The sequence below is a fragment of the Gasterosteus aculeatus genome, chromosome 9, assembly GCF_964276395.1.
Source record: "Gasterosteus aculeatus chromosome 9, fGasAcu3.hap1.1, whole genome shotgun sequence".
NCBI lineage: Eukaryota > Metazoa > Chordata > Actinopteri > Perciformes > Gasterosteidae > Gasterosteus > Gasterosteus aculeatus.
This window is the reverse complement of record NC_135696.1, coordinates 6,749,135-6,774,811: the sequence shown is the minus strand read 5'-3', so window position 1 is coordinate 6,774,811 and position 25,677 is coordinate 6,749,135. Positions and strand designations below refer to the sequence as shown.

The 25,677-nt window shown below is 44.0% G+C and overlaps 5 protein-coding genes across 10 annotated transcripts; 1 reads left to right on the top strand and 4 right to left on the bottom strand.

Moving 5' to 3' along the window:
• The first annotated feature begins 49 nt into the window (after positions 1–49).
• LOC120824826 (protein Hook homolog 2) lies at positions 50–2,312 on the top strand. Of its 2 annotated transcripts, XM_040185917.2 has the most exons (4): positions 50–180; positions 1,140–1,217; positions 1,326–1,403; positions 1,986–2,312. In XM_040185917.2, the coding sequence occupies exons 2-4, from the start codon at positions 1,161–1,163 to the stop codon at positions 2,100–2,102; spliced, it is 252 nt and encodes an 83-aa protein (XP_040041851.1). In that variant the 5' UTR covers positions 50–180; positions 1,140–1,160; the 3' UTR covers positions 2,103–2,312. The 2 variants fall into 2 exon arrangements, with proteins under 2 accessions (XP_040041851.1, XP_077936449.1); XM_078080323.1 differs by lacking the exon at positions 50–180 and having other exon boundaries at positions 1,008–1,217.
• A 35-nt stretch (positions 2,313–2,347) lies between these two features.
• Positions 2,348–9,569, bottom strand: best2 (bestrophin 2). Of its 2 annotated transcripts, XM_078080320.1 has the most exons (10): positions 9,333–9,569; positions 8,979–9,201; positions 8,800–8,894; positions 8,093–8,326; positions 6,814–6,968; positions 6,606–6,683; positions 4,818–4,970; positions 4,632–4,712; positions 4,225–4,379; positions 2,348–4,003 (listed from the first exon to the last, which is right to left on the bottom strand). In XM_078080320.1, the coding sequence occupies exons 2-10, from the start codon at positions 9,128–9,130 to the stop codon at positions 3,202–3,204; spliced, it is 1,905 nt and encodes a 634-aa protein (XP_077936446.1). In that variant the 5' UTR covers positions 9,131–9,201; positions 9,333–9,569; the 3' UTR covers positions 2,348–3,201. The 2 variants fall into 2 exon arrangements, with proteins under 2 accessions (XP_077936446.1, XP_077936445.1); XM_078080319.1 differs by having other exon boundaries at positions 4,632–4,970; positions 9,333–9,560.
• A 626-nt stretch (positions 9,570–10,195) lies between these two features.
• On the bottom strand, positions 10,196–14,989 carry get3 (guided entry of tail-anchored proteins factor 3, ATPase). Its single transcript, XM_040185886.2, has 7 exons — positions 14,719–14,989; positions 13,822–13,969; positions 12,955–13,103; positions 12,663–12,813; positions 12,227–12,334; positions 11,668–11,865; positions 10,196–11,583 (listed from the first exon to the last, which is right to left on the bottom strand). Exons 1-7 carry the CDS (start codon positions 14,859–14,861, stop codon positions 11,455–11,457), a joined length of 1,026 nt encoding a protein of 341 aa, XP_040041820.1. The 5' UTR covers positions 14,862–14,989; the 3' UTR covers positions 10,196–11,454.
• A 105-nt stretch (positions 14,990–15,094) lies between these two features.
• On the bottom strand, positions 15,095–17,033 carry LOC120824812 (noggin-3-like). The gene has a single exon (XM_040185894.2). It carries the CDS (start codon positions 16,883–16,885, stop codon positions 15,926–15,928), a length of 960 nt encoding a protein of 319 aa, XP_040041828.2. The 5' UTR covers positions 16,886–17,033; the 3' UTR covers positions 15,095–15,925.
• Positions 17,034–17,297: 264 nt separating this feature from the next.
• Positions 17,298–24,990, bottom strand: LOC120824785 (target of Myb1 membrane trafficking protein). 4 transcript variants are annotated; one of them, XM_040185848.2, is made up of 15 exons: positions 24,704–24,990; positions 23,153–23,237; positions 22,174–22,252; positions 21,879–22,028; positions 21,212–21,346; positions 20,973–21,122; positions 20,358–20,474; positions 19,489–19,622; positions 19,261–19,303; positions 18,999–19,170; positions 18,567–18,633; positions 18,351–18,426; positions 18,214–18,273; positions 18,061–18,100; positions 17,298–17,933 (listed from the first exon to the last, which is right to left on the bottom strand). In XM_040185848.2, exons 1-15 carry the CDS (start codon positions 24,774–24,776, stop codon positions 17,773–17,775), a joined length of 1,542 nt encoding a protein of 513 aa, XP_040041782.2. In that variant the 5' UTR covers positions 24,777–24,990; the 3' UTR covers positions 17,298–17,772. The 4 variants fall into 4 exon arrangements, with proteins under 4 accessions (XP_040041782.2, XP_040041783.2, XP_040041784.2 ...); XM_040185849.2 differs by having other exon boundaries at positions 18,999–19,167; positions 24,704–24,989; XM_040185850.2 differs by lacking the exon at positions 21,879–22,028 and having other exon boundaries at positions 24,704–24,989.
• Positions 24,991–25,677: the final 687 nt, after the last annotated feature.

Below are 25,677 nucleotides of genomic sequence, written 5' to 3'. Positions count from 1 at the left end.
GATGAGTTGATGCGAGGAAACTGATTAGGATGAAGCAGAACTCTTCAGGAAACTATCGACCAGACAGCGTCTCAGAAAGGAGGAAGCTTTCACAGCAGATGTTCCGGCCCCGTCTTGCAGTTAACAGGAATCCGCAGTGCCTCGTGCGTCTCTTGTGGCCTGCATCTCTGTCAATACACGGTAAACATTCGTAGTTCTCACATGAGGTCAGATTGCATGAGGCTTTAGAGCTTGTTGTTTTTTCTTTCACTTTTCGTTTCAGCTAGGCTTTTTTTTCTCTCCACAGAATCCCACAAACTGAAAGTTTATGGCCAGATTGTTTGTTATCAGAGTAGATTTCCGTCTTAATTTAGACAGTGTCAGTAAGCCCGTCTACTCCTGGTTCCAGAGAAACTCACACTCAAGCACTTCTTTGAAATCCTCCCCCACACTTGCGTTTTTCACACTTAATGACAGAAACGAACTCCGTTTCCCCTAAAGCACAAACACTGGAATGGGTTCACTTTTGTGAAGACTGACTTTAGACTGACACAGGAAATCGAGAGGCAGCGGACTGGCCACCGGTGGTCACTCGTATCCCCTCCTGCTTGATCTTAATATGCCGTTATTGCCTTTGATGCTGGTCAAGTGATAAACGGGGGAACTACAGCATTTCTGAGTCACTGAAAACAGTCATATATTACCTGCACTTGTTTGTAGAAACATCAAAGCGTGAAATTTGTATTCTCTTATCAGCACCATAATTCATTTTGAACTGCCGCATCGGCTCATTGATGCGTCTGCTTTAAATGATTCTATGCCGCCCAACTTAAGGCAATCAATATCAACTCATGTCATATCCATTGTGTAGATGATTGCATTGTGTTATGGTAAGTACCTTCTAATCTCCAGGCCGTTGAATCTGCCCCAGTCAGCAGGATGGCATCTTTGGCTGTGGAGAGGAGCCAAAGCATTTAAGCCCGCAGCACCTCTCCATATTGTTCTGTCAGCCGCACAACAAAACCGGGGCCTCGGTTGCAAAATAAAGCCAAGAGCAGCAGCGAGCTGCAGACGGACGGGGCAGGTCAGGAGGCTGCTGGTGTACAAGTCATTCAGTCACGCTAACATTTGTTTTCCTCTTATCGGGTTGCATTCGTCAGTGGTCAATTATCTCTCAAAAAATGACCAGCAAGGAAGAGGCCGGCCCATTCGATCCTATGAGGACAGCTGCTCCAGAGGTGGGTCAGTGTATGTCAAGACTCTATTACTTTTTTTGCTGTGTTGGGCATTTTATCACATTGTGCACATTGTAATTCGTTAAAACATTTAGAGTGTGACTGCTACAGGACACTGGGGATGATGACGACACAAGGTCAAGACAGGAAAAAGAGGAGAAGCGGATCCTGGCTGCCTGGCAAAGCATGGTGAGTTCACAGGGAAAATAAATCTATACAGATGTGTCGCTAGAGACTTTCAACCGATCTGAATGAGGTGCTGTTTATCAAAAGTAAATATCCACAAGTGGTTGCGTTGAGAACAAACTAAAGGTATGTTTTTGAATACAATTTGCCAGGCTTTTTTCCTCAACAATTTTGTATGTTATGGTCAAATCCCCTGTACTCACTGGTAAGTCTACCTTTACCAACGGGGAGGATGTGAAATGCTGAGTAAAGTTAAATCTTCTTTAAACCCACAAGCTTCTTCTGGCAGGTGCATTGTTCATGTCGTCTTTCACTGGCTTCTCACAAGAAAGCAAGCAGCTTACAATGTAAAGGCCTGGTCTTGTTTTACAAATGCACATTTTATAAGGTGTTTGGAAATGTTTTTTGTGTACTCGTAGAGCTGTTATGGCCCTAAGGCAAGTGTTAAATGCTGAATTGCTGGTGTGGTGGTGGTAGTGGTAGTAGCAGCAGCTATCGTGATAACAGGTCTCAGTGCGGTGTGATTAACAGGCCTAAATTATAGTAAACTACACTAACAGCTGACTTTGCGTTTGCCTCTTGCAGCCCTCAGCTCTGTGTGAGGACTTCAGGGCTCCAGGACCGGCTCAGTCTTTCCTGGCCAAGCAGAGGCAGTCCACCCAGGCCAGGAGGGCCGTCTCCCCCCGGCTGCTGCAGAGGTAGCAGCCTCCCTCCGCAGGAAGAAATGCAGAAGCCCCCCTCGACTCATGGGCAGGACGCATTGTGGAAGAAGGTGTGATTGTGTGTAAATTCATTGAATGACTGTTGTGCTCTATTTGGTTTGCTGCTGTCACCTCCTGCTGGTCAATGTTGGAACTCTCGACTGATATCGTTTGTTCCACATGAAAAAATAAATAGTAATCACTGGTTTTATGTTTTATACATATTTCCTGCTCCATTCCCTATTATATAATATATATACATTTATTTTTTCAGGTAAGATACAGAAATAGTGCAAAACAATGACTATTCATTTAGTCAATAATGTAAAATGATTGTTATCTTATTTGTTTATTTAATATTTCTTATACAACAGATAATGCATTCAAATCATTGTTTAATACTAAAAAAATAAAATAAAGTAAACTAATACTAATAGGTTTCATCACCAATTCTTTCAAACATGGTAGATGCTAAAATGCAAGTAGACGAGTATAATGTGCAGACAACTGGAAAACCAGGAATATCTTCTTACTTACTAAACACAAACCTGATCTGCTCTGTTCACATTTGGCCCTGACAGGTTTAGCAGGTTTAGCCGAGCTTAGCACAAAAACTGAAAGTGGTGGGAAATATCCAGCTTAGGTGCGCCAAACATCGCTGTAAACAACTCCACAGCTGTCTCACCGTACAGTAGCAACTATTTGAAAAAAACTCAAAAGCAAGAACCAATGCCTGAAGGCAGAGACCCAGTTCAATTATTAAGATAACTGCCACTTGGCACTTCCAATGATCTGTCTCAGGGTTGATGATGATGATGATGATGGCTTGGTGGATCATTCTGAACTACTAGGGATGTCTAGTCCTTGTGCAAAGCACTCATCACGTCAAGTTTAGCACAATTATCCAAAATATATACGCAGTAATTTGTATATTTTTTTTCTTTAAACCGACGTAGTAGTCGGATCACAAATCTTTCCCAAAATGCTTATTTAAAGTTCCCAATAGCCTCTTAAAAAACAAACCTTCTTCCCAAGTCCCAGAAACTTACAGTTCACATGACGTTCAGACAACATCAGTGTCCACCCTTAAAAGCGGCAGCTCAGTTTTCTATCCACGCCCCCGTGAGCTCTGAGCCCATGCTCACGCTGCGAAAGCGCTGAGGCTCATCGTGAGACGGCACAGCGAGGAACGACATTTTGTTTCCACTGCAGGGAGGTTTGGGAATGGCGGGCACGGCTCTGTCCCGGTTGATGGCCGGCTGGGAGCTGCAGTGCTCCAGAGCGGAGTGGGCATTTGGGTGAAACAGGAAGGCAGAGGGGTGACGGGACGGGAAGGGAATGGCAGAGGCTGACTGGGTGGACGTCTCGCTTGAGGACAGGGGAGAAGGAGGACACAGCGACGCAGGAGCTTGGGCCTCCCCCCTTGAAACCTCCAGTTCCCCTCTTTCTTCTCTGATCTGCCACACTTCCTCATTCTTCTCGTCCACTGCTCTCATTCCCTTCTTCTCAGAGGCAGGAGGGGGCCCTCCCCGCCTCTCCTGCCGCTTCGCCCCAAAGTGAACATCCAGCAGAGGTGTCCTAGCGCCCTTCTCCTCCCTAAAACTGCACACTGTGCTCTGGGTTTCCTGCCCCAGGCCTGAAGGCAGAGACCCAGCTTTGCCTATTTTACCACTTTCATCATCCTCATCCTCGCTGGTGCATTGGTCAATGCTGGGAGAGTGGCGAAGCCTCTGGAGCTGTGCTGAGGTGCGGCGAAGGGCCCCTCCCATGAAGCCGGTGGGGGAAGGGGCTACTTTGAGCAGGCGGTTGAAGAGGGCCATGTTGGGGTGGTGACTGCCCGACTCCTCCAGGTTCTCAGCAATGTCCTCCAGGGGCTGGAAGTGCATCTCCTCTTTAGGGATCCTGTCAAGACAAGTCACGGTAATTCACCTCTTGATTTCCAGAAAACATATTACAGCGGTTGGGTTTGGACATTTTTGACCTTTTCAGCACAGATTGTTTCACACTACTTCGCGCAGAATACTTTCACTTTCATCACCCAAACTTTCCCACCCAGCGGGCGATTCAAACTGAAAGTACCACAGTCACAGGTGGAGCACACGTAGACCGAGCGGGAGACTCACGCCATGTCGAAAGTGGACCCCTGGAAGGAGGGTCTGCGGAGGACAAAGAGAGTGGCGGCGGTGTATGGGGGCCTGGGGTTGGAGTCATTCCAGTATCGATCTCTCTCCATCATCGGCAGATCCCCGTACATCTCGTCCACCGCCATCATGGACACCTGCAGAGCGAATCACAGAGAGACACACGCAGTCAAAGTATTGACGTTAAAGCTCATTTTAGGATAAATCAGTTAGTTATATTGATCTTAAAGAAAGGCAGTAAAGCTCAAATGGTAAATTTAGCATCTATCGCGTGTGGGATTATAAGCCAAAAAGAAGGTTAGTGCTAAATAAAGACATAAAGATTATGGCTAAAATATTGTGCCGAAGAAGCTAAAAATAAAGAAGAGACAAATTTAGCATTGAGAAACCTGAAAATTTCTGTCTATTAGCCAGTTGGTCTCAAAGTCATCATCGTCTTCTCCAAAAGGGTTGATCAGCTGCTCTGCAACCTTCAGGAGACAGGAAATGCAAACAGCTGACGACATGAACCATCGCTTTCTTCTTTGTATCGTGCTCCGGTATCCCAACAGATGACGTGTGGTCCGCTCTCTGACCTTGAGCCAGCCAGCATAAAAGAAGAACTGCAGCAGGGTGAAGATGGGCACGTAGAGGTCAAGGTCATGACCTGGATAGCCTTGATTGGGGTCCAGGAACTGACGACCAATCAGACACACCAGGAAAAAACTGTATACGGCCAAAGTCACCACCTTTGGGAAAGATGCATGGTCATATTTGTGTATTGTTTCTCAGTTGAGGTTAATGGATAATGTTTCCCTTTTGTTTTATTTTTGTTTTGTTGCTACTAGTTACATTCCTCTTGATCAGGGGTCTCAAACTCGCGGCCCGCGGGCCAATTGCGGCCCTCGGGACGATATTTTGTGGCCCCATCCTTAATATGAAAGTGTAATGCTAGTGCGGCCCGCAAGTTTTATACTGTAACCCCACTGTCAGCTGCTGTGTGGGACATGTTATGATGTTCTGGTTTCCTACTGTGGGCTTGTCCAGTGAACGTGGCATGCATTTGACTGACATGGGGGGCGGGTCGTGTGTGTCGGCCGAGGTGCAGAGAGCAGGAGGGTGAAATTCAGTTTCCTGCCCTCTTTCGCGCAGGTGATCATGTGACTAACCGTTAGCATCGCTCGTTTAATAAAGTTTTCCTTTACGACTCACACTAACAACACATGAAGCATCTGACGTCACCGACGAGCGTCTCCGTCCATTACTACGCAGCTTCGATTCACGTAACTTCACGTTTGGCTATAAAGGAATTCCACGGTCACATGACCTTAGGTCTCCCCCGCTGAGTTAAAGGAGGACTAGTGTTGTAGTCTCATTCGGACCGATCCCCCAGGGTGGGGTTCAATGACTGCTTTTGAAAGTGAGTGTTAAGTTGTGTTATTGTCGACCATGCCGTTCGGACGCTAGTCTGGCCCGCGTTCGGTTGAAGTGGGCTGCATCTAGCCCGCAGCTGATTTGAGTTTGAGACCCCTGGTCTTGATGCACATTTTTTAGAAGACACTACAAGAATGCGCCAACGTTTCTGCTCACAAGGACAATGAATTATCTTTGTACACCAATTGATAATGACATCATTATAAAATGTGACATGTAAGAAATAAGGAAAGAATGATTAAAGTGAACGATAGTCATTTAATGGAGATTACTTTCTACATCTGACTTATAGGAGTTAAATATAAGTTTCCGTAATCTGCAATAAAACCTTCCTCGCCGTTTGTCCTGCCACTAATAACCTTGTCCTGGGTGTTGTGCAAACTGGCTCTTAACTGGGACAATTTAACTGACCATTCTTCGTTGTCCTCCATCAGTTACACCCATAAACACCACAAGGCCAGATGGACCTGTATTTATTCTTCTTAGAACTAGTTTAAATTAGTCTGTAAAAAAGGTTTTGAATTCACCACTAACAAAGTATAAAGCATTGTCGCACAAAATATAATTTTCCCCACAATGTTTGAATTAAAAAACTATTGGACTGATGTATGCTGTACTTTTGGCTTGAATCTTTTCCAAGAGATTGTAACTAACGCCGATGGGAGCTGTTGTATTATCAACCCAACTGCTGTTTAACTAAGAAAGTAAACCGGAAGCCACAGGATGTTTCAAACTGTTTAACCGGTAGCTTCATCCATTGTACTATTAAATACTTTAATATTAATTGTGGACGGAGGCAATGTGCATGTCACAAAGAATCTATTGCCTGTTCAGTTCAAGTTTCAGTACCAATGTAGAAAATAAAACGAATGAATGTATGAAATTCAGAGTTCAGTTACAGATGTGAGTATGAAGTGAGGTTTGAAGCACAGCAGCTCCTGATCTCATACCTGAGTGTAGACGAGGGGAACGCTGATCATGTCATAATGGAACAGCATGCTGCACTTCCCTCTGAACGCATTCAGCTCCTGTACACAAATTCAGAGAATCGTTTAGGTCACTTAACAGAATTCATCCAAGCGGCCTTTGTGAAAACCCCCCGTCTGTACGAATCCTCGTGTGTTTGCGTGTTCATGATACTGGTTTATGATGCCGGACCTGTAGCAGCAGTTTGAGTGTGTGGTCGTCTTTGATTCTGCCCTCGCAGCGCGCCAAAGCCGCCAGGTTGGTGAACCAAACACACGGGATCCAGTATTTATTGTATGGAGAGTGAAGACACTCAAACTTCTTTCGCTCCTCCCTCGACATGAATCCTGCGTGAACAGAAAAACGTACAAAATCAGCTCAACGAGAGATGAGAGTCGTGATAATCGGTGTGAGAACTCAACCCAAACTGCAGACAGAAGCTGCAGGTGTGGTCGCGGTCACGTGAGGGCAGAGCTCCGTGTGCAGAGGGGACACTTTAAAATGTGTGTGGTCACTGGAGGTCAGCGATGAAGGTCTCCAATGTACTTGACTGTTCAAGTACATTGATTCTATGTGGCGTCATCATGTCCGCAGCTCGTTGTAGTTATTGTTTGGGGTTTTTAGTACAACAATTTTCTGAGTTTTGCTTTGTTTTCTGGTTAATTCTTGTGATGCTAAGGAATGTAGCCACATTTACATAAATCAACTACAAGTCATAATTGGTTGAATGCACAGAAAGCAGAGAAACCATCTTTTGGTTGGCCTGTGTTGTTCCGCTTGTTTAGAAGTTAAAAACGAAGTCATTAATTTAACAGACATGTAACGCAGCAACTTGTACTCTTCTGCTTGAGTTCAATATTCAAGTACATTTTCCCCTTCTGACTGGATTCTAATCTCCAATTAATTATTTTTTTATGGTAGGTGAAAACAAATTTGCGGTTCTACAAAAAAAAAAATTAAAGCTTTTTCAGTGAGAAAATAGCTTGTTGAAATATGTCTCTTATAACTGTTGACGTCTTGCTTTCAACTGTTAGTCACACAGTGTCAATCCAATACCGAGGACATCATGGTTAGGGTTCATTTAGGAAACCGTAAGCAGAGGACGGCTGCACCATCGTCTCCTGAGAATTAAATCTCTATCACACATGTATATCAAGCCTGTCCTTGTGCGTTCTCCCGTCCACTGATTTGGAGGATCTACTGGAGAGTCAACAACACACTCAGATGACGTGAGTGTGACTGATCACATCTCTCCGTCCACAACACTGCCCCGGCCTAATTCCCCCTCGATGTCAAATAGTGACGCTTTGTCACGGCCTTCTGCGTCTGCTGAAGAGGAGCATCATTTATTTATTTAAAACCTCTTAGGATGACTGTAAATAGATCAGTCATTGCAGACTCCCAGTGGGTGCTACAGACGGGCCGCATGGCCCCCATCACCGCCACCCCACCTGTCCTAGTAGCCACTCACCCGCCTCCACCACGTGGTCCATGGTGGGGAAGCGCTTGAATACGGCCGTGCTGACGGAGCGGAGGATGAGCAGGGCCGACAGACTGGCGTAACGCATCATGGTCCGTCTCAGCAGGCGGCCGCGCTCGTCGGTCCCTTGGAGGCCCCCCGACAGGACGCACATGAGCCGGTCGGGGAGCGGGATGCTGGTGTACTGGCTCCACCACCGGTTCACCACCAGGGTCACATAGAAACCTGCAGACAGCCGGGGAGAACAGACACACTGAGGCGGCCAACAGACCACATTTTCTATCACGAACAGCCCTTTTAGTGGCCTCTGGGGCCCCCAAGCTAAATTAATTCATTAATTAATTAAATATTAGGCTTTACTGTCATTTCTGCTATTGATCTCAACGGAAAGAGCCAATGTGTGTCATTTAATTATACACAGGCTGTAAAGTATTTTAGCTGATTCACAAATCAGCTGGAATTTGACGGTTTATCCTTTGCCCTCCCCATACTGGAGTTAGTTTCTTTCTACAAATAAACAAGAAACATTAAAACAGATATAAAACACGGACAGGTTAAACAATATCAGATTATAAACAATAAGAACTGAAAAATGTATGGGGGAGTCTGTAAACGTGATGAAGTGCAATCCTTTCTGAAAAAATGCTGTAAATTGTGTTTTTTCCTGCGTGGGAAAAGAAAGAGAAAGGTTCTCTTACCCAGTACAAAGGACATGGGGATGAGACTGGCATAGTGGTTGCAATAAATTGCCAGCTTTTCAAAATACCTCTTCTGATCATCAAAGAGGAGAAATCTGAAAGACAGTGATGCAGTTTGTAAAGCAAAGCGTCCACAAAGGAGCCGGCAGTGGTTCAGGAAGCTCTGGTCTCCGTCTCACCTGTATGTGATGCTGATGGCGGCGTACATGGCAAAAAAAGCCAGGAACTCTTTATATAAAACCTTGTAGATGCTGCCTCTCCAGGCCAGAAGCAGCTTGGAGAAGCCGCAGAAACGGGCGTTTGCGACTCTAGCTGTGTAGGTGACAGTCATTGGTGACGGTCAGATTATAGGTCCTCAATAAAAAGAAACAATCCTCCCTGGGGGGGAGTGGGGGGTCACACCTGCAACAAGAAAGAAGCATGCTCACGTAACAAGGAGCTCAATGCTCAAACTATGCAACTCAGACCGGTCAGTCGTTTGATTCACAGATAGAATATTTACAGACTACAATACAAAGATTACGTCTCCTTACCTCTTCCAGCGTCTCTCCTTTATGACTGTGCCATTTGCTCAACACCTCTCTGTGCGTGATTGGCCCCACCGCAGAAGTGAATTCCCATTTTCACTCATCATATACGGTCTTTTCCGTGCTCACCAGTGGAGTTTTATGTATTTATCTTGCTAAGAGCTCTGATAATAACTCTGATATCCCCCCGGCGTCAGCTTGGTCTACTCCAGGCTCGCTCGGCTGCGTGGCAGTAATTCCTCTGAGCCTCCTCGGTGCGTCCAGTGGTCAGTGCGCCCTGGGGTAAATCCCCCCAAAAGGAGGAGGAGGAGCAGCTCATTATCACGGCCCCCGACCGGGAGAGCGCGGCCCGGTGATGGACCACAAGCGACAGGGCACCAGGAGCGCACGGACCGTACAGTGCAGCCGGGAACAGGAGCCAGTGAACCGTGGCCAACTGTCGTGTTAAGTGATATTGAAAACAACACATTTTTAAGCTTACAAGGTTTATAATTACGCTTGTTGAATAACGCTTTTTTTCTGCATGGGGGAGGGGGGGGCTTCTTCCTTCAAGAAATAAATAAAATGCCAGTGGGGTGCAATAATCCCGCACGTTACCGAGGCACTTTCCCACCAGGACATATTTTACAACAACAGACTTAATGACTTCTTCGGGTGTCTTTGGCTATTTTAGGCAGTGGCTCCTGATGTGGCTTTAATATTCTCAAGGAATCGTTTGTGTGTCGCTTTGTTTCCCTGTGGGGCATCTTCATCCGTTGTAAGTTATTTCATTAGAACCATTCACTCAACTGTGGTGCTGAAGGTTGATTAGGAGGCCTTGTGTTGTCTGCTTTGTGCAGCAGTGTCTAAATAAAAAGGACAAACGGGTCTCGGGGTAGGCAAGTTTTTTTTTTTTTAATTAACACTTGGAACAGAATTAAAAGAATATCTATAGAAAACAGATTATTGACCCAAAAGCATTCAGTGACAAGAATGAGATAATTTTGATGATGTAACATCCTGTTGGAATTACCAGTCAAGTATTTAATAACCAGGGCAAAGATGCTGTGATTTTACAAGTCCCTTCCTTCTGTCAATGAAGTTCATTCATTCATTCGTTCCATATTTTATTCCTGCAACATTCTATATATTTTTATTAACAACGCACTAAGAATAAGGCCAACAATGTATTTGAATAGTTTGTCCATTTAATTGTCTGCAAACAAAATGTTTGAGTATTTGTTTGTGAAACTAGAGCTGTCACAAACTTGTCTTCCTGCTGCGCTCACATGTTTGCCTTTATCTCCCCAAACCAGTGTCTCCAACAAAAACCCTGAGGCAGCTGCAGTGGCTTGAATATTTAACATGAGCCGTTAAGACTGTCCAGTTCAAACAATGATATATATTATGTATAACTCTTAACTTGATTCAAAATCTCATTGACATTAGGTTACTGCATAACACCAGGCTCATAACGTGAGAACTATTGATTTGCTAACCGGTAAAATACACACTACGGACTGCGATGATCTTTCCAGATTTTTTTAAAATTAGCTCAGCGATCAAACGCTGACTATAGACATTTTAATGTAAGTTCCGGATTTGTGAGAAATACATTTGAATCAACTTTTGGGCAAAAGTCAAACTGGAGAATAGCGACAACTACGTAGAATAAGAAAAAGCATAAACACAAACCATCTGAAAGCTGCTTCTATCCTGGACTACACAGCACCGTCACGGAGGACACACACTGCTGCCTGAATGATGGACGAGTTTTTTGTCGAGAAAAAGTGAAATGCTTTAAGTAAGAGTAGTACATCTGCCACACACATACTGTGAAGGAAAGGAGGTGAAAGAGTACTTCTCTTACAATATAGAAGGTTAAGTATTTGTATGTGTGAGTTCATCAGCTCCCCTTCAACAAGGACTTGTGTCCTGCTGTTGCAGTGGTCTGGATGACTGACCGAGGAACTTGAGGCTGTTACTGCAGGGTTTGTTTGAGGCTTTGTTGTGTGTGTGTGTGTGTGTGTGTGTGTGTGTGTGTGTGTGTGTGTGTGTGTGTGTGTGGGGGGGGGCTCAGAGGAGGCGAGTTCAAACTGTTAAAGTGTAGTCTGGAGGAGGGAGAACGGAGGTCCTGCAGGGAGGGTGTTCATTTGTTTGGGGGTTTGTAGGGTTCCAGAAGTTGCTTAGAGAACGTGTTGACCTTGTCAGCCCCCCGAACCTCATGGGGCAGCAGCGGTAGCTTGACTATGTGGAAGTCTTCATAGAGGTCCTCCATCTGTAGGGAGTGGACAGACCATTAATGAGGCACAGAACATGCAGCAGCATTCTCAAAACCACATAAAACTAAAAGGACTCGTACCTGATCTAAATATTTGGACTGGATTTTGTGGCGGGCTTCACACATTTTGCACGGCCTCTCTGATTCAGGGAAAACAAGTTGGTTGACGATGATGTTGTGCGTGTCGATGCGGCACTTTGCAAGCTCCTGGATGAGGCGCTCCGTCTCATACAGAGAGAGGAACTCGGCGATACAAACACAGATAAAGGTGGTCTGTTCCTGATGGAGACGAGGAAAGGGCAGAAGAAAATACGAGTTTACAGAAAGCTTTTAATATTAGGTGCTCGGTTGCTATAAAATTCCTTTAAATTCTATTACCTACCTAATGCTGATGTAAAAAAACAAATAATAATTTGAACACAATAGAGAGTTGCAATGAGAGTAAAATATATAAAATAGAACTAGGATGTGAGCATAACATCTGACTTAGTCCGGCAACAATGAAATGTATAAATATATCTTTTGTTCATCAGCAAGAGAGCCACAGAAAGACTTCAGTGACTAAGTGTAGTTTGAAAAGTCTGTGTTGAGCAAAGCAAGTACTTCAATATGTAACATAAAAGCAACTAGAGGGACTCACGGGATCTTTGAACTGCTCACTGACTGAGCGGATGACCGGCAGAGTCTCCTCCAGCTTAGATGCCAGCTGGTCTGCGTTCATGTCACCCAGGCCCAGCATGTTACACATCTACCAACAGTGAGGGGGAAACAGAGAAGTCACACAAGGAGATTTCATCACAACTAATATTCCATGTGGAAAAATGCATTAATTCATTATTTGAATGCAAAACTTGGATTTGTTTGTTTATTCATTACTTGTCCACTTCCATGTCAATGTACAGAGTAACTCTGTTAAACTGTACACATGACAATAAATATCTTGAATTACTTTGTAGCAGCGTTACTTCTACTTCAGCAGCATCTTTGTAGAACTTTTATAAAACTTTTTATAAAATAACCCTCCAATAAAAATGACTACACCAACAAGTGAGAGGATCTGCTCGTCTCTTCCTTACCTGAGAAATGAAAGGGCTGATCTGATTCTTTATCTGCATGAGCCGACCCAGACCACGCTCCACGATCGTTGGAAAGTTGAGCAGCCGCAGTGTGTGACCAGTAGGGGCAGTGTCAAACACCACCACTGAGAAGTTCATTCCTTTCACTAGCCTGAGGGTCAAGCAGACGTGAGTGCCGAGTTAGTAGAGTTAGTAGAACACTCTCATTTCTTTATTTAATCAGTCAAAAAGGTTTAAAAGGTTTAAATATGTCTTGTATATGTTATCTGGTTTTCCAGTGACCATGTCTTACCTCATGACCTCCGCATAGCTCATGGCCTCGTCGATGCCAGGGAAGGCGCTCATGGCCTCCTGCATCATCTTCTTTCCCATGCTGAGCATGTTGTCCTCTTCAAAGAACTCATCGGGCAGCTCTGCCACACCCAGGCTTGGGTCAATCTCCTGCACCCACACAGGCACAAGTAATCAGCTAAATTTCAAACTGAGGGCTTGTGCAACATTAAATGATTTTAAGGCCTCCGGCAGGTCAGTTTAGCTACACAGTGATGCTTTGTGTTTGGGACGCAGATGTGGAATCGACTCTCCTTGTGACACTAGAGATATAGTTACCACATGTTCACTCACACAGCATAAATAAACCTCTCTGTTAACAAATGCTCCTATTTTTCTATCCACAGGTCCACCTATTTTGGGGGAAACGGCAAGAAGCAAAAGGGGAAATAGATGCATTGCACAGCTGGTGTAAATAACAGTAGTGACCCTTCTGTTGCAGGGTCCTGGTACTGTTCATGCTAGCTTTCGGTCACACGGTTATAGCACACAGATGTTATTTTTGATAATAGCGTATTAAGGTTAACCAGGATTTTGCTTTATGTATGCGTTTTTTTTGTATTATCTTTATTAACTGTATACATGACCTGCATCCACATGATTATAGGAGTACCATATGTTAAACATTTTGTCTTGTTTACTCATTTGAAAGGCCATAAAGGTGCCTGTTGGCTCACTGGCAAGACGATTAAATGGCACAGAGACACCAATTAATGTTATCAGGGACACCCCAACCTTTTATGCCATAACAAGTCCAGATTTCTGTTTTGAGAAAAAATGGTGAAAACAAATTAAGCTCAAATGTAGCCCGAAAAAAAGTGCCACTCACCATCGCAAAGAGGTTCTCATAACCCTTGACCTTAGTTGGCACCTTGGAGAACTTCTGGTCAAAAGCATCCGAGATGTTATGAGCAGGATCGGTGGAAATGATGAGGACACTCTCCCTGACGGAAGCGAGCTGGACAGCCAAACTGCAACTAGAAAAACATCACGGGATACTTTTAATCTTGAAAGTTGTATGAAGTTAAGTGCAGTGATAAAGTAACTTGAAGTAAGATGATTAACATTAGGTGCCCGCTGCGACTGCCTGTAACTGTCAGATGGACCTTTAAGTTACTACTTACCGTTAGATGTTGCATATTTCGCTCTTATTGATTTTTTATATTCATTAATTTATCATCTTAGGTCCAGGACTCCAAAGACTGTTCGCGCAACTTGCCAGTTTATAAACAACGTTACGCAAAAATTAACAGCTAACGCTAGCTAGCTAGCAAGCAAGCAAACTTGCGCAAGTTTATATGTTACCCAGGGATAACGTCAGCTGTCTATTGAGCAGCAAAACTTAAATTGACTCTATTAGCTTCACAAGCTAAAAAAAAGTTAAGACACACAAGACAGAAGAAAACCACCGGTGGCATCCTGCATCGGGTCTGTCAAACCACTTGAGAAAGTCAAGAATTATAGTCAGCTAGCTAACGTTAGCTGGTGACAGTGCTTGACAGTATTACAATAAATTCCGCTAACGCTGGATAACTGCTGTCCTCCGTGTAACGGGATGGTCTTTTAAACCTTAAACCTGTGACTTTGATCTAAGGTTACTGCTCATTATATTGGTATTGTGTGAAAGCCTTCGTTAACAGAAAAATCCACGTCAGGCTCAGGTTGCAGCTAAGCTAGCTAGCTAGTTAGCTTGTGCAAGAGCCAAAGGCATTCGCGTTCAACCTACCTGCATGTCGTTTTACCAACACCGCCCTTCCCCCCCACAAATATCCATTTCAAAGATTTCTGTTCGATGATATTCTTCAGGGTTGGCTCTAACGGCTCGACATCAGGCGCGTCTTCAAACTCGTCTTCCAGTGAAGCTGCCATCTTGTCTGTGTACACTATTCAGCGCAGGTGGGATGTACCGCAATGCTGCCTTCATGGCCGCTCGGACAAAATGTTAACCATGTCTGTGCAAATGGTGGAATATACTGTCAAACGAGAGACAAGTAACTAATCTGGTCGAAATCTGGTCGTGGATGTGGGAGGAATGGCTTATTGAGGTATTATTGATATGAGTGGGGGGGGGGCAAGATGGGCAAAACATTTCAGCATTTCAGTTTTTATTTATTGCAAACACAACTGCTAAATAGACATGGGAACACACAGTACACATATTTTAAACAGCGTTATTAGGATACCAATAGTTAAAATGATCAATGGTTAAATATAGAAAACATCTATCTCTGGCTTTATTTATGACTATAAGAAAGTCAGCAGACATCGGCTATTGAGGTGACCATTCAATAGTACATCAATATCTATAAGATTTTCCTGTACTAATCGTTAGTACAGGAAAAGTACAGGCAGGCTAATTGTGACAAAAGCTGACAAAAAGACATGTAAAAAGTCGGCCATCAATAACCGATAAGTAATAAGAGAATATACAGCTGTACCAAAGGTCGGTATACGGTTGCTGACACCAGACACATAGAAACTTGAATTTCAGTGAGGATAGCTTGTGAACAAATATGTGTCCGTTTTAAGGCCCCGGACCATCACAGAATGGATAAAAGTGATTGAGAAGCCTTTTCAGTATTTATTCACTGCATAGACACTTTGCAGCTGCTTCCATGAAGCAACAATAGAGCACTACGTGAGTGTCAACTCTCTCGCAAATCAAGGTGGGAAAAGAGCATGCTGCTTAAGTAACTAAATAACTCGACAATTTATCATCAGAAGGAAATATTTTGCATTAAATTCTGCTCAAAGCTAGCAACATTAACGTGCAACCCCTTTCTAATCTATTATAAGCAAATATGATTAGGTTTGGAAAATCCGTTGACACGTTTTTGATTTTATCAATAACCACTTAATGACATGATAAACTGCTTTTAAACATCTGGGATATCACGGGAATGGAACGTTTTAAGCCAGAGTGAGCAAAACATTCATTTACAAGAGCACGTGCATGCGGAGACCACAGGATAAAGCACCGGCCTCCAAATGCACCGCTCTGTGACGTCACCTGTCCCCATCTCAATTCTACCATCCATACTGTCAGATGTGTTCCCTCTCGAAACATCTCCCCCTCTGATTTCTAAGCAGTGCCAAGCCAGAATCTTTATGCGAGCCGTCTGAGCTCGCACACACTCCATCCCACCTGGAAAAGAACAACCGTGCAACCCATCAGACGTTTCACAATCAGTCTGACGCACCCAACGTGGCCAGAAAGCCGGACCCAGATCCACCCACTGGTAGCTCAATCCACAAGTGGCAGAGCGCACCAACCAGTGTCTGAGTGAACTGGCGACCCGTGAGGACAGAGAACTCAGGTCCAGATCCGCAGCTTCCTTCGCCAGCTTCTGACGATTCATTGCCGCAGCCTCTCTCAGCTCTGGAGAAGCACTCGAGTTGACTTTCTTTCTCGCAGCGGTGTAATTCGGTAATTTCCCAAGCAGGGACGAATGACCTTCAGACGGCTGCTCTATGGACATCCAGAACAGGTCAAAAGAGGATCCCAGGAGAAGCAGGAGGCGAGAGGGCTGTCGGTCACTGGGTTCGGGCATGTAGGCGTAGTCCTCAGCGTTCGTCAGCAGGGTGTAAGGTGGGACTGGCTGCGAGTAGGACAGCAGACTTGCTCTCAGCTGCACAAACGGTGAATTCCCGTCTGTGTCCTCCTCGTCTTGAACGACAGTTGCTTGGATCTGGGTTGAAATGTTCGAAGCAAACGATGCAAATCCACGTAGAGTGACAGAAACGGAAATCCAGCAGACAAAGACGACGCGGTTAAATGGTGGAGTCATGGTTTTAGGTGTGGACGGTACAACGGGAGGATGAGTTGTGGGTTTTCCTCTGGGCGCTTCAGAGACTCCTACAGCAGACATCCTTGAGCTTGTGAACAATAACATACTGAAATCGGCGCCTTTCAGCACAAACAGCAGACATATTATTGAGCATGGCCACAGCAAGTTCACATTCTTTTTCAAGGCTCTGGTGTTATGGCTAGATTCAAAGCAAACATGTGCCAGAAGCTGGATTCAGGTTTAGATTACCAGATCTACTAAAGTTCAAAACAGATTTCCTCGGTGTGATGATCTCAAGCAACTGAGACGTCATCAAGAAGATTTTGTATGAGCAAAAAAAAAAAAAAATTATCTGGTGGAGCAGTGACCTCTGACACACTTAAAATTAACAGCTCTGTCACGCAAAGGTTGCACTTATATCAGTTATAAAACGAGCTTCAGGGTAAATTCCAATCATGGAAGATTAGATAATGACACAGCAAACATAATTGTAAAAAAAGAGGACAGAAGCAACATGTTTGCAGAACAAGAACCCGATTTATTCTCATCTACACAAAATCAGCTGCCTCGGTCAAAGGCACATGACTGCGTGAAATCAAACATATTTCAACATCATATTTATTCTCTAAACAATTGTTTCAATTTAAGCTTTTGTTTATCAACATTATAATAATATATTTCATAAATACGGCGACAGGAAGTTATACTACCAGTGAGAATTTGGACACACTTTCTATTCAATTGAATGAGAAATGTGTGCAAACTATGGTACATAAATATAACAAAGCAGGAATTAACTAAGAAATATTGCATTAATCAATGAGTTGATAGTAGGCAGCAGATCCGCACTGTCGGGTTTATGTGTGTGGGTGTGTCTGACGATGGAACCTGACGTAATGCAGTATGTGCTTGTAATTGATTGTCATATAACATTATAATGCCGTGAGTATGTGGATATTTACAGCCGCCTGCCGCCTCGTTTGTCCTCTAACTCAAAGTGAGAAAAGATGGTCTGATCTTTCCTGTTGCCGGGTAGATTGCGGCAGCGGCGGTCTGGCCGTGGAGCACCCTCCACGGCCAGACGGCGCGCTTCGAATCGCCTGTCCGCTTTGGTCCGATGCCTTCGCCCGATCTTTCAGAAACTGATCAAACTCTGAAAGGAAAAGTTGTAGTTAGACGTGTGTGTGTGTGTGTGTGTGTGTGCATGGACGCATACAAACTATAAATCATTATTTTTACACAAAAATGTTTGCAATGTACCCGCAGACCGAACAATTTACCTGCACTGGAAACTCCCTCACTAACTGAAGACTGGTCTTCCTGCATGTACACACAATACAACACATTAAAGATAGATCATCCTGCAGTAAATCACAAATCAAATTGATATTTTTCAAGAAAACACTGTTTAAAAGGCAGAAGCTTTCTCTCACCATATCACCAGATAACAATTTGCCAACATCGTTCTGCACAGAGTTTTGGGCTGGTGCCGTCTAAGGGGAAAAGTATTTAAGACAAGGTGACGCTGTGTTTTAGCTCTACTTAACAATTATCTCTGTGGTTTACTCACCCCTCCTGTGACCTGCAACCTCGTGTCCAGAGCTCCAGCAAGGCCCTCCACAGCCCCGGGGTCTTCATACCGGACACTGGGGAAAGGATTTATTGTAATTAAAGAAGTGTATGACAGATTAAACAAAATACTCATTTCAACACAGGTCTTTGGCTCGGGAGTTAAAGATTGGACTGTTAGAGCAACATGCTATGCTATGCTGTCAGCACTGCTCACCTTTTCCTCTGCTCGGCCAGGGAGCTGCCTCTCGTCTGGGCAAACATGTCAAACTCCCCTTCCTCTTCTGCAAGACAGATGTTTACAGATGATGTCACAACTAAAGGAAAATGTAAAACCTTCTTCCATTCTGTTATCCAAGTTCCGGCAGATTTTTTGTAATTATCTTTACAGAAAACAGTGATTTTGTACAAATAGGAAACTTTCAAAATCGTCATGTTGTGCAACAGCGCAATTTGAGATTTTCTCCTTTCTCCCAAGTTGTCATATTGATGCCACTGTGATGTTTGTTATTACGAACCCACTCTTTTAAACATTCTCAGCCCCAACATCCTGTTTTCCCCCAAATAATGAATGCATAACTCCAGTTTCCGACTTGGTATTTGCAACAGAGTGCACATACGAAGCAGATGTCATAAAATGTCTACTCACTGTGGTCGGCTGCCTGCGGCAGACTGACGCAGGTGCTGCTGACTGCAGGTTGGCTGGTTGCTGTGATGACTGCAGGTTGGCTGGTTGCTGTGATGACTGCAGGTTGACTGGTTGCTGTGATGACTGCAGGTTGGGTGCGGCTGGCGGTGCTCGGGCTCGTTGCAGAGCTCTGCTAGAGTGAGGACAGAACACAGTGGGTCGTCACCTTGTGCGTGAGCTTGTTCTTGCGGTAGAAATGAGGATGCGGGAGAAGCTTTCTCACCTGTTGATCATTTGGAATTTGTGCCTTGTTCAGTCTGTCAAACCTAAAAATCAATTATAATAGATTGATTATCCTGGCTGAATCCATAATCAATCAAACTTTTCATACTTTATACTCAAGTGTTCAGATGAGGCAAGATGATTAGTAGCTTAAAAAAAACCCTACGAAACGAAAGCACTGATACATATCACACTCTTATGATCCAAAACATAAAGCTAGGCTGCACACCTCTCATAGCGGATGAAGGCATTGTTTAGGTCATCGTTGACCACGAGCAGCTCTTCAACAAACCCTTCATCCATTAGCTGGGGGATGAGCTCCACCACTCGAGTCTGCATGCTCTTACACACCAGATACAGCTGCTGCTTGGACATCACATAACAGCAAGATTAATTCATTATCATCCCTAATTACATAGAACAAATGGATATCATCCATCTTTGACGGGAGAAAGAGTATCAAAGTGAAGTTCAATTAATAGGTATCTCTGCTTCCCCATGTAGTATCGATTAATATAGACATGGCGTTTGTAAATCAATTGACTAATTGTACCAAACAAATGTTGCATGCAAGTTGATAATAAAGTCACAAAGTAACATAATTTCACAGTAGAATGCAGCATCAAAACAAAAACACACATGTCACGGCTCCTCCTCGGCCTTGCAGGGGCGGTTCCCCCTGCAGGCAGAGGAGGGTCTTTAGCGATTGGAGCCACCTGGGCTCTAGGTATAAGAAGGCCTCTAACCACTTCTCTCGTGCTCTCTGCTCCTCCAGGTATGATCCTGTTTTGTTTGTTCCTTTGAAGGTTTTACGTTGTTCACACTCAGTCATGTTTACACATACAGATTCACTCAACCATGCACCTTACATACACCTTACACTATGACATTCGCACACCTCATTCCTTTTCTTTGTTTAAAGTTACTAGTTTTTGATTTATAATAAACTTCTTTTGATTGGCCTATACTTTGTGTTTGTGTCCCCTCATTCTTGCCACAGGCTATGAGCCGGCCTGTGACACACAGCAACATACTTCTAAGAATGCTTCAACAGCGCTGATGATGGATTTAGACAAACACACACACACACAGACACACCTGCAGCAGCTCTGTATCCTCTTGCTGGCTCTGTCCAGGTATCAGCTCATTCAGCAGCTCACTCATCACTGTGAGATTTCCCTTAACCAGCGCAAGCTCACGTTGGAGCTTCTGTTTCTGGAAGGGACATAAAAAAAAATGAAAGTGGTCAAAAAATGAAGGAATAGAAACAGCCTAATACTCACGTGATACAGTTATGTTTTAGTTATTTTAGTGTCCTCATGAAAAAGCAGGCAAATCCCAGGTTAAAGTAAAAGGATTTTACAAGTCAAATTGTCAGTTCTTCTCCACAAGACACTTGAAAGATTCAGTGCCCCGTTTGAGAACCACATACCCCATTTAAGATGCAGTTTAACTTGAGTCTATGGTAATGTTTTAAATGCTGCTCTGGAGGTAAAGCAAGAATCCATATCAAAAGATGCTGAACATTACAATGCCATGTATACTATTAAAGCCTGGGTATTTCGAACGAGACTGAAACTAATAAAGGTTTTTCAAAATCAAAGTGAATGCAAATTCATCTTGGCTTTACAAATATCACAAACTTTGAAAGGTCATAGCTTTCTTCACTGCTCAGTGTAGTCTGTGACCGATGCTGTCTTTAGGCTGGTGTACCTGTTCTGCAGAGAGTGAGGCTGGTCCCTCACTGGACAGGACCACAGGTGACGTCCTCTGAGTGGGAGCACTGGAAGGGGCTTCTGGTCGGGACTCTGGTGTGGGAGCAGCGACGGGATTTGCATCGGGAGTCCTGTTTTCTGGGATACTCTGCGAGATGAACGGAGAATGAATGGCGGTGCAATGGCGAGATAAGACACCTGCAGGTGCTCTTCCTTTGGTGCGTTATTTCCTCTCACCCTATTCGGAGTGTGGATGGGAGACAGAGCATCCAGATCTGTCATGGGGAACTCCAGACCACGTCTCCTCAGGTCGTCGTAGACGCACACCACCCCCGCTAGGGAGGGAGAGCTCCGAAAGGCATCGGCCCACGACTGGGGATCATATGGCCATAAACCGTATGTTAAATAAGACTACTGGCAACAAACAAAACAAGAGGAAACTAAAGGCTAAATAAAAGGATTGATCCTCTTCAGCAATGTTATCTAATTATATCACTGCTGTGAGGAGGAATGTTTGAGGGTATTTAATTCCCAACGAACAGTATTGATAATGTCATTGTACGAGCCTGCAGCCATTAAACAGAAGACAACTTTAGCAAACATTAAAAGCTGTGGGACATAAACAAACAGAACGTAAATACCGCATAATACCGCTGAAATTCTTTTCTGGCTTCCTCTGTGTTCTATATTAGTAAATAAATTATCTGTGGGCTTAGAACTAATGGTCAGGCAAAAATAAACATAAACTTTTGCTTATGGTAAAATGAGATAAGATGCATTCTTTATTTCTTTTGTATAGACGCGGTTATTCAATTACTTGACCCAACAAGCAGCATACTAATCACAAAGGTAAACACACATTAGTTTCTGTCATGCATTGCCCTCTGCAGCAGCATCCACACACCTGTATGAGGCTGAGCACCCGGTCATGCAGGGCCGTTGGGGGGTTATATTTGGGCAGAATGGCGCGCACCAAAACTCCTTCAATAAACTCCTGCGATGCAACAAGAACGTGCAAGCGATGGCCACAGTTCTTCACGCAGGCCTCAAGAACCTGAGTGAAAAATTGTGGATGTAAGTCAATCCATGAGAGTGAAAAAGTTAGCTACAAATCACCGATAAGCGATAAGGTCAATCAGAACCAGAATCTCACCTCACACCGACGGAACGGATGAGATCACATACAGGTGACTACTCACTGTGAGGGCCAACATGATCTCTCTGAAGTTCTTGTTTCCCACGATTCTCTTCTTGATTGCTTTGACTGCATCTCTGGGCCTGAGAAAAATTAAAAAATGATACTTACAAATGTGAAAATAAGCAGAAATCAGGCAGGACGTGACACAAAAAAGGCAAAAATAAAATGTGCAGAGATAAATTCAAAACAGTATTCTTTTTTTTGGGGGGGGGGGGGGTTATTTGATACGGTTGAGTGCACATTAATAAAAACATTTTTGTAAATGCGGAAGATGAAATTAAAAAGGTTACACAATATTGATTCTTTACAATGCGTACACAAAATAGTGAGAATAAAAAACTTTTACATTGCAAAACACGTCCAACACCAGCCTGATCTCCAAAGCCTGTTTGTAAAAATGTATACGAAAATCTTGAACATACAAATTCGTAGTGATGCATACTAAATCAATACGGACTGCAACTGATGACGTCACCTATTCAAAGTGAATGGGGACCTGCACCCCGTAAACACACTTTGTGAAGTCTAACCATGTAAAATAAACGTGTTATGATTGCATTTTTAACGAGAAATCAATGTTAACTTGTAAGTATGGAATACTAACCCTAACCCCCTCAAAAGATCCAACATGGCGGAGAGACGTTTACTCAAGAATCCGACATGGTCCGCCATGTTGTTCACTCAAGGGGCGTGGTTAACCACCGCCAGTTCGTATGTATTGTTACAAATTTAAATGTTCAAGATTTTCGTATACATTTTTACGAACAGGTTTTGGAGACCACGTTGGCAACACACAGGCTGTCAAAGTCAACACGCGCACAGCGCAAAATAAACAAGGGATGATTATGTTAAAATAGAAACACGGAGTGCGTGAAATACATAAATCAGCTAAAAAACAACAGAAGACATGCGTGCAGGTAAGAAGGGCAAGGCAATGTGGACCGTTAGAGGCTTCTCGTGAAACCAGGTTACTCTCGTACCCCTCATCCGTCTCGTTGATGATGTCACATATCTCCATATTGAGGCCCCAGTCTTCGGACTGCAGAGCGACGCTGGTCGCTCGCTCTGTCAACAGAGGGAATCCCATGAAGTTACAGTTATATCGCGGCACTGATATTGGAATAGAAAAATAACACAATATCATATCACACAGGTTACACACTAAGACAATGTTTTTTAAAATGGTTTCTATTGAAAAATAAAATGTTTGTGAAACACAAGCAATGATCAACGTGAAAAGAAAAACCCTTATTAAAAGGAAATACGAATATGGGATATTTGGCTGTCGAGGTGTTAACTGCACAGATATCTTCATCACATCGTCACCATCTGCATCTGCTCTGCTGTTTGCGTCCTGTTTTTGCAGAACAACAGCTGCCTGTGATGAAGAATGGTAAAGTTGTGTGCCAGAAAACCACGTTGTGTTGCGATGCCGAGCCTGATGAATTTATCATGATGCTCTCAGACTTCAGATGAACGCAACACAAAACACTTTGCACAGGCTGGGCGATACGTGAGACTTCAAACCACAATGTCCCCTTGTATAATTTGGGTCAAGAGCCCCTTTAACAATCAAACCTGCTTGTTAAAGGCCGTGCTGACGTGGTTGGATCAATGATTCTGATTGTTGTGTTGGTCTAACAAGGCCCAATCAACTTTAAACCGACGAGAGGAGCACAGACAGACATCGAACACTGAAGCCTGTAAAGTGATTGGTATTCTCCAGATAACATTGCTTTTTATTATTATTAGACCTCGTTGTACACAAGCGGATTGAGAAAGTCGGTTTTACAGCTTAAACACGTATTTCCCTCCAAACTATTTAGCAAACAAAGCCAGTTTTCTTTGCACTTCACCCCTCACCAGCACCTCTTACACCCCCCCCCCCCCACACACACACACTTTTCCAATCCCTCCCTTGCATCCCCCCTGGTTCCCTCCGCTGCATGTGACTGTCAGCTGCTTTCTGCCCTCATTGGCCTCAGAAGCCTCTGTGACGTTGTGAGAAAGTGTTTGCATGAGTCAAGACGAAAAGATGTGACATGTGGCTCTGTGTTATTTTGTCCCACATCTGGCGCGTCCCGATCACGCATCTGTCGAGAGAGTTTCGTGTATATTTGTTCGCTTGACAAAAACGAAACGCGGCCGGTTGCAAAGCTGTTTGATGAGAAACACGCTGCGTGAAGAGCGTCAGTGACAAATTTAGCAATTAAATGTGAAACTGCATCTTGACGAAACGACGGAGTGATCGAGGAAGCGAGAAGGAAACACGACGCGCCTCCTCGATTCGTCAAATCAGCTGTCAATTCACTTGCAAAAACCAGACGAACAATCGGACGCTCGAGTCCCGCCTCTGTCGCGTCATTGGCTCTGAAGACTTTTTTTTTTAATGTTTCTGTCAAATTTGGAGTAAATTATTTTGCAATGTTTCATATCAGTGTGACTCGATCGTACACCGCGATGGCGTATTATTGATCGGCCGAGCGCCACCGGGAACGAATCGGGAGTTTCAAGAAGCGACGGCGACTCACCGACTCTCTGCCCGACGGGCGTTGAAAAGGGGTTCCCCACGAGGAACTCCATCTTCTCCCCCAGCGAAAACATCTCCGGGAGTCCCGAGCGGGCTCCTCCAACTGCACCGGACGAAACTGGCGAGCCGCGGAGCTCCGACGCGCAGAGCGTTTGTTTCCGTTTGCTCCGAGCGAGCGTCCCGCGCGCCCCGCGCGGTCACATGAGCGCTGCCGCAACAGCCAGGAAGCGGCGCGCAAACCTGCGGGCGCCGCGTCGCGTCGGGCTCCGGTGCTCGGATTTGAATGCAACGTGTACAGACGTGTGAGGTGTTTTGGTGAAATAAACAGTTGCAAAACACTTCATTAGAAGAAGAAGAAGAAGAAGAAGAAGAAAAAGAAGAAGTCGTGCGTTCACGGTCTGAAGACCATCTCTTGTTTTCTTGGCCTGGCGCCAAGAAAGTCATCCAGAAAGTCATCCAGAATATATATATATATATATATATATATATATATATATATATATATATATATATATATATATATATATATATATATATATATATATATATATATGAGAATAAAGAATATACTAATAAGTCTCTGATTACCTGCTTATCAGACTGATAGTGAAACTGGTGTCTGTGTCCAGATACTTTATGGATAAAAAGCTGGATATTTGTGATTAATTTCAATCTGCTGGCCTAGCTCCAGATCTACTCTGGCATAATTGACCACAACTTGATGGATGTTTTCATGTTCAGCTTGCCTTAATAGCATTTCTTCATTTAATCTATTCATTGCTGTAGCTTCATTGGACGTAAGGCACTTAAATAAGTAATATATTTATTCATTGATTACATGGACAGGGATGGCCGGACTCGGAGGAGTGTGAGAGAGAGGAAACCAGTCACTACAACTCAGAGTGCTGCACACAGACGTCCTGGTCACGCAAAACATACCTTGAAGAGGCAGACGAGTTCTGAAACTCTGCTGAC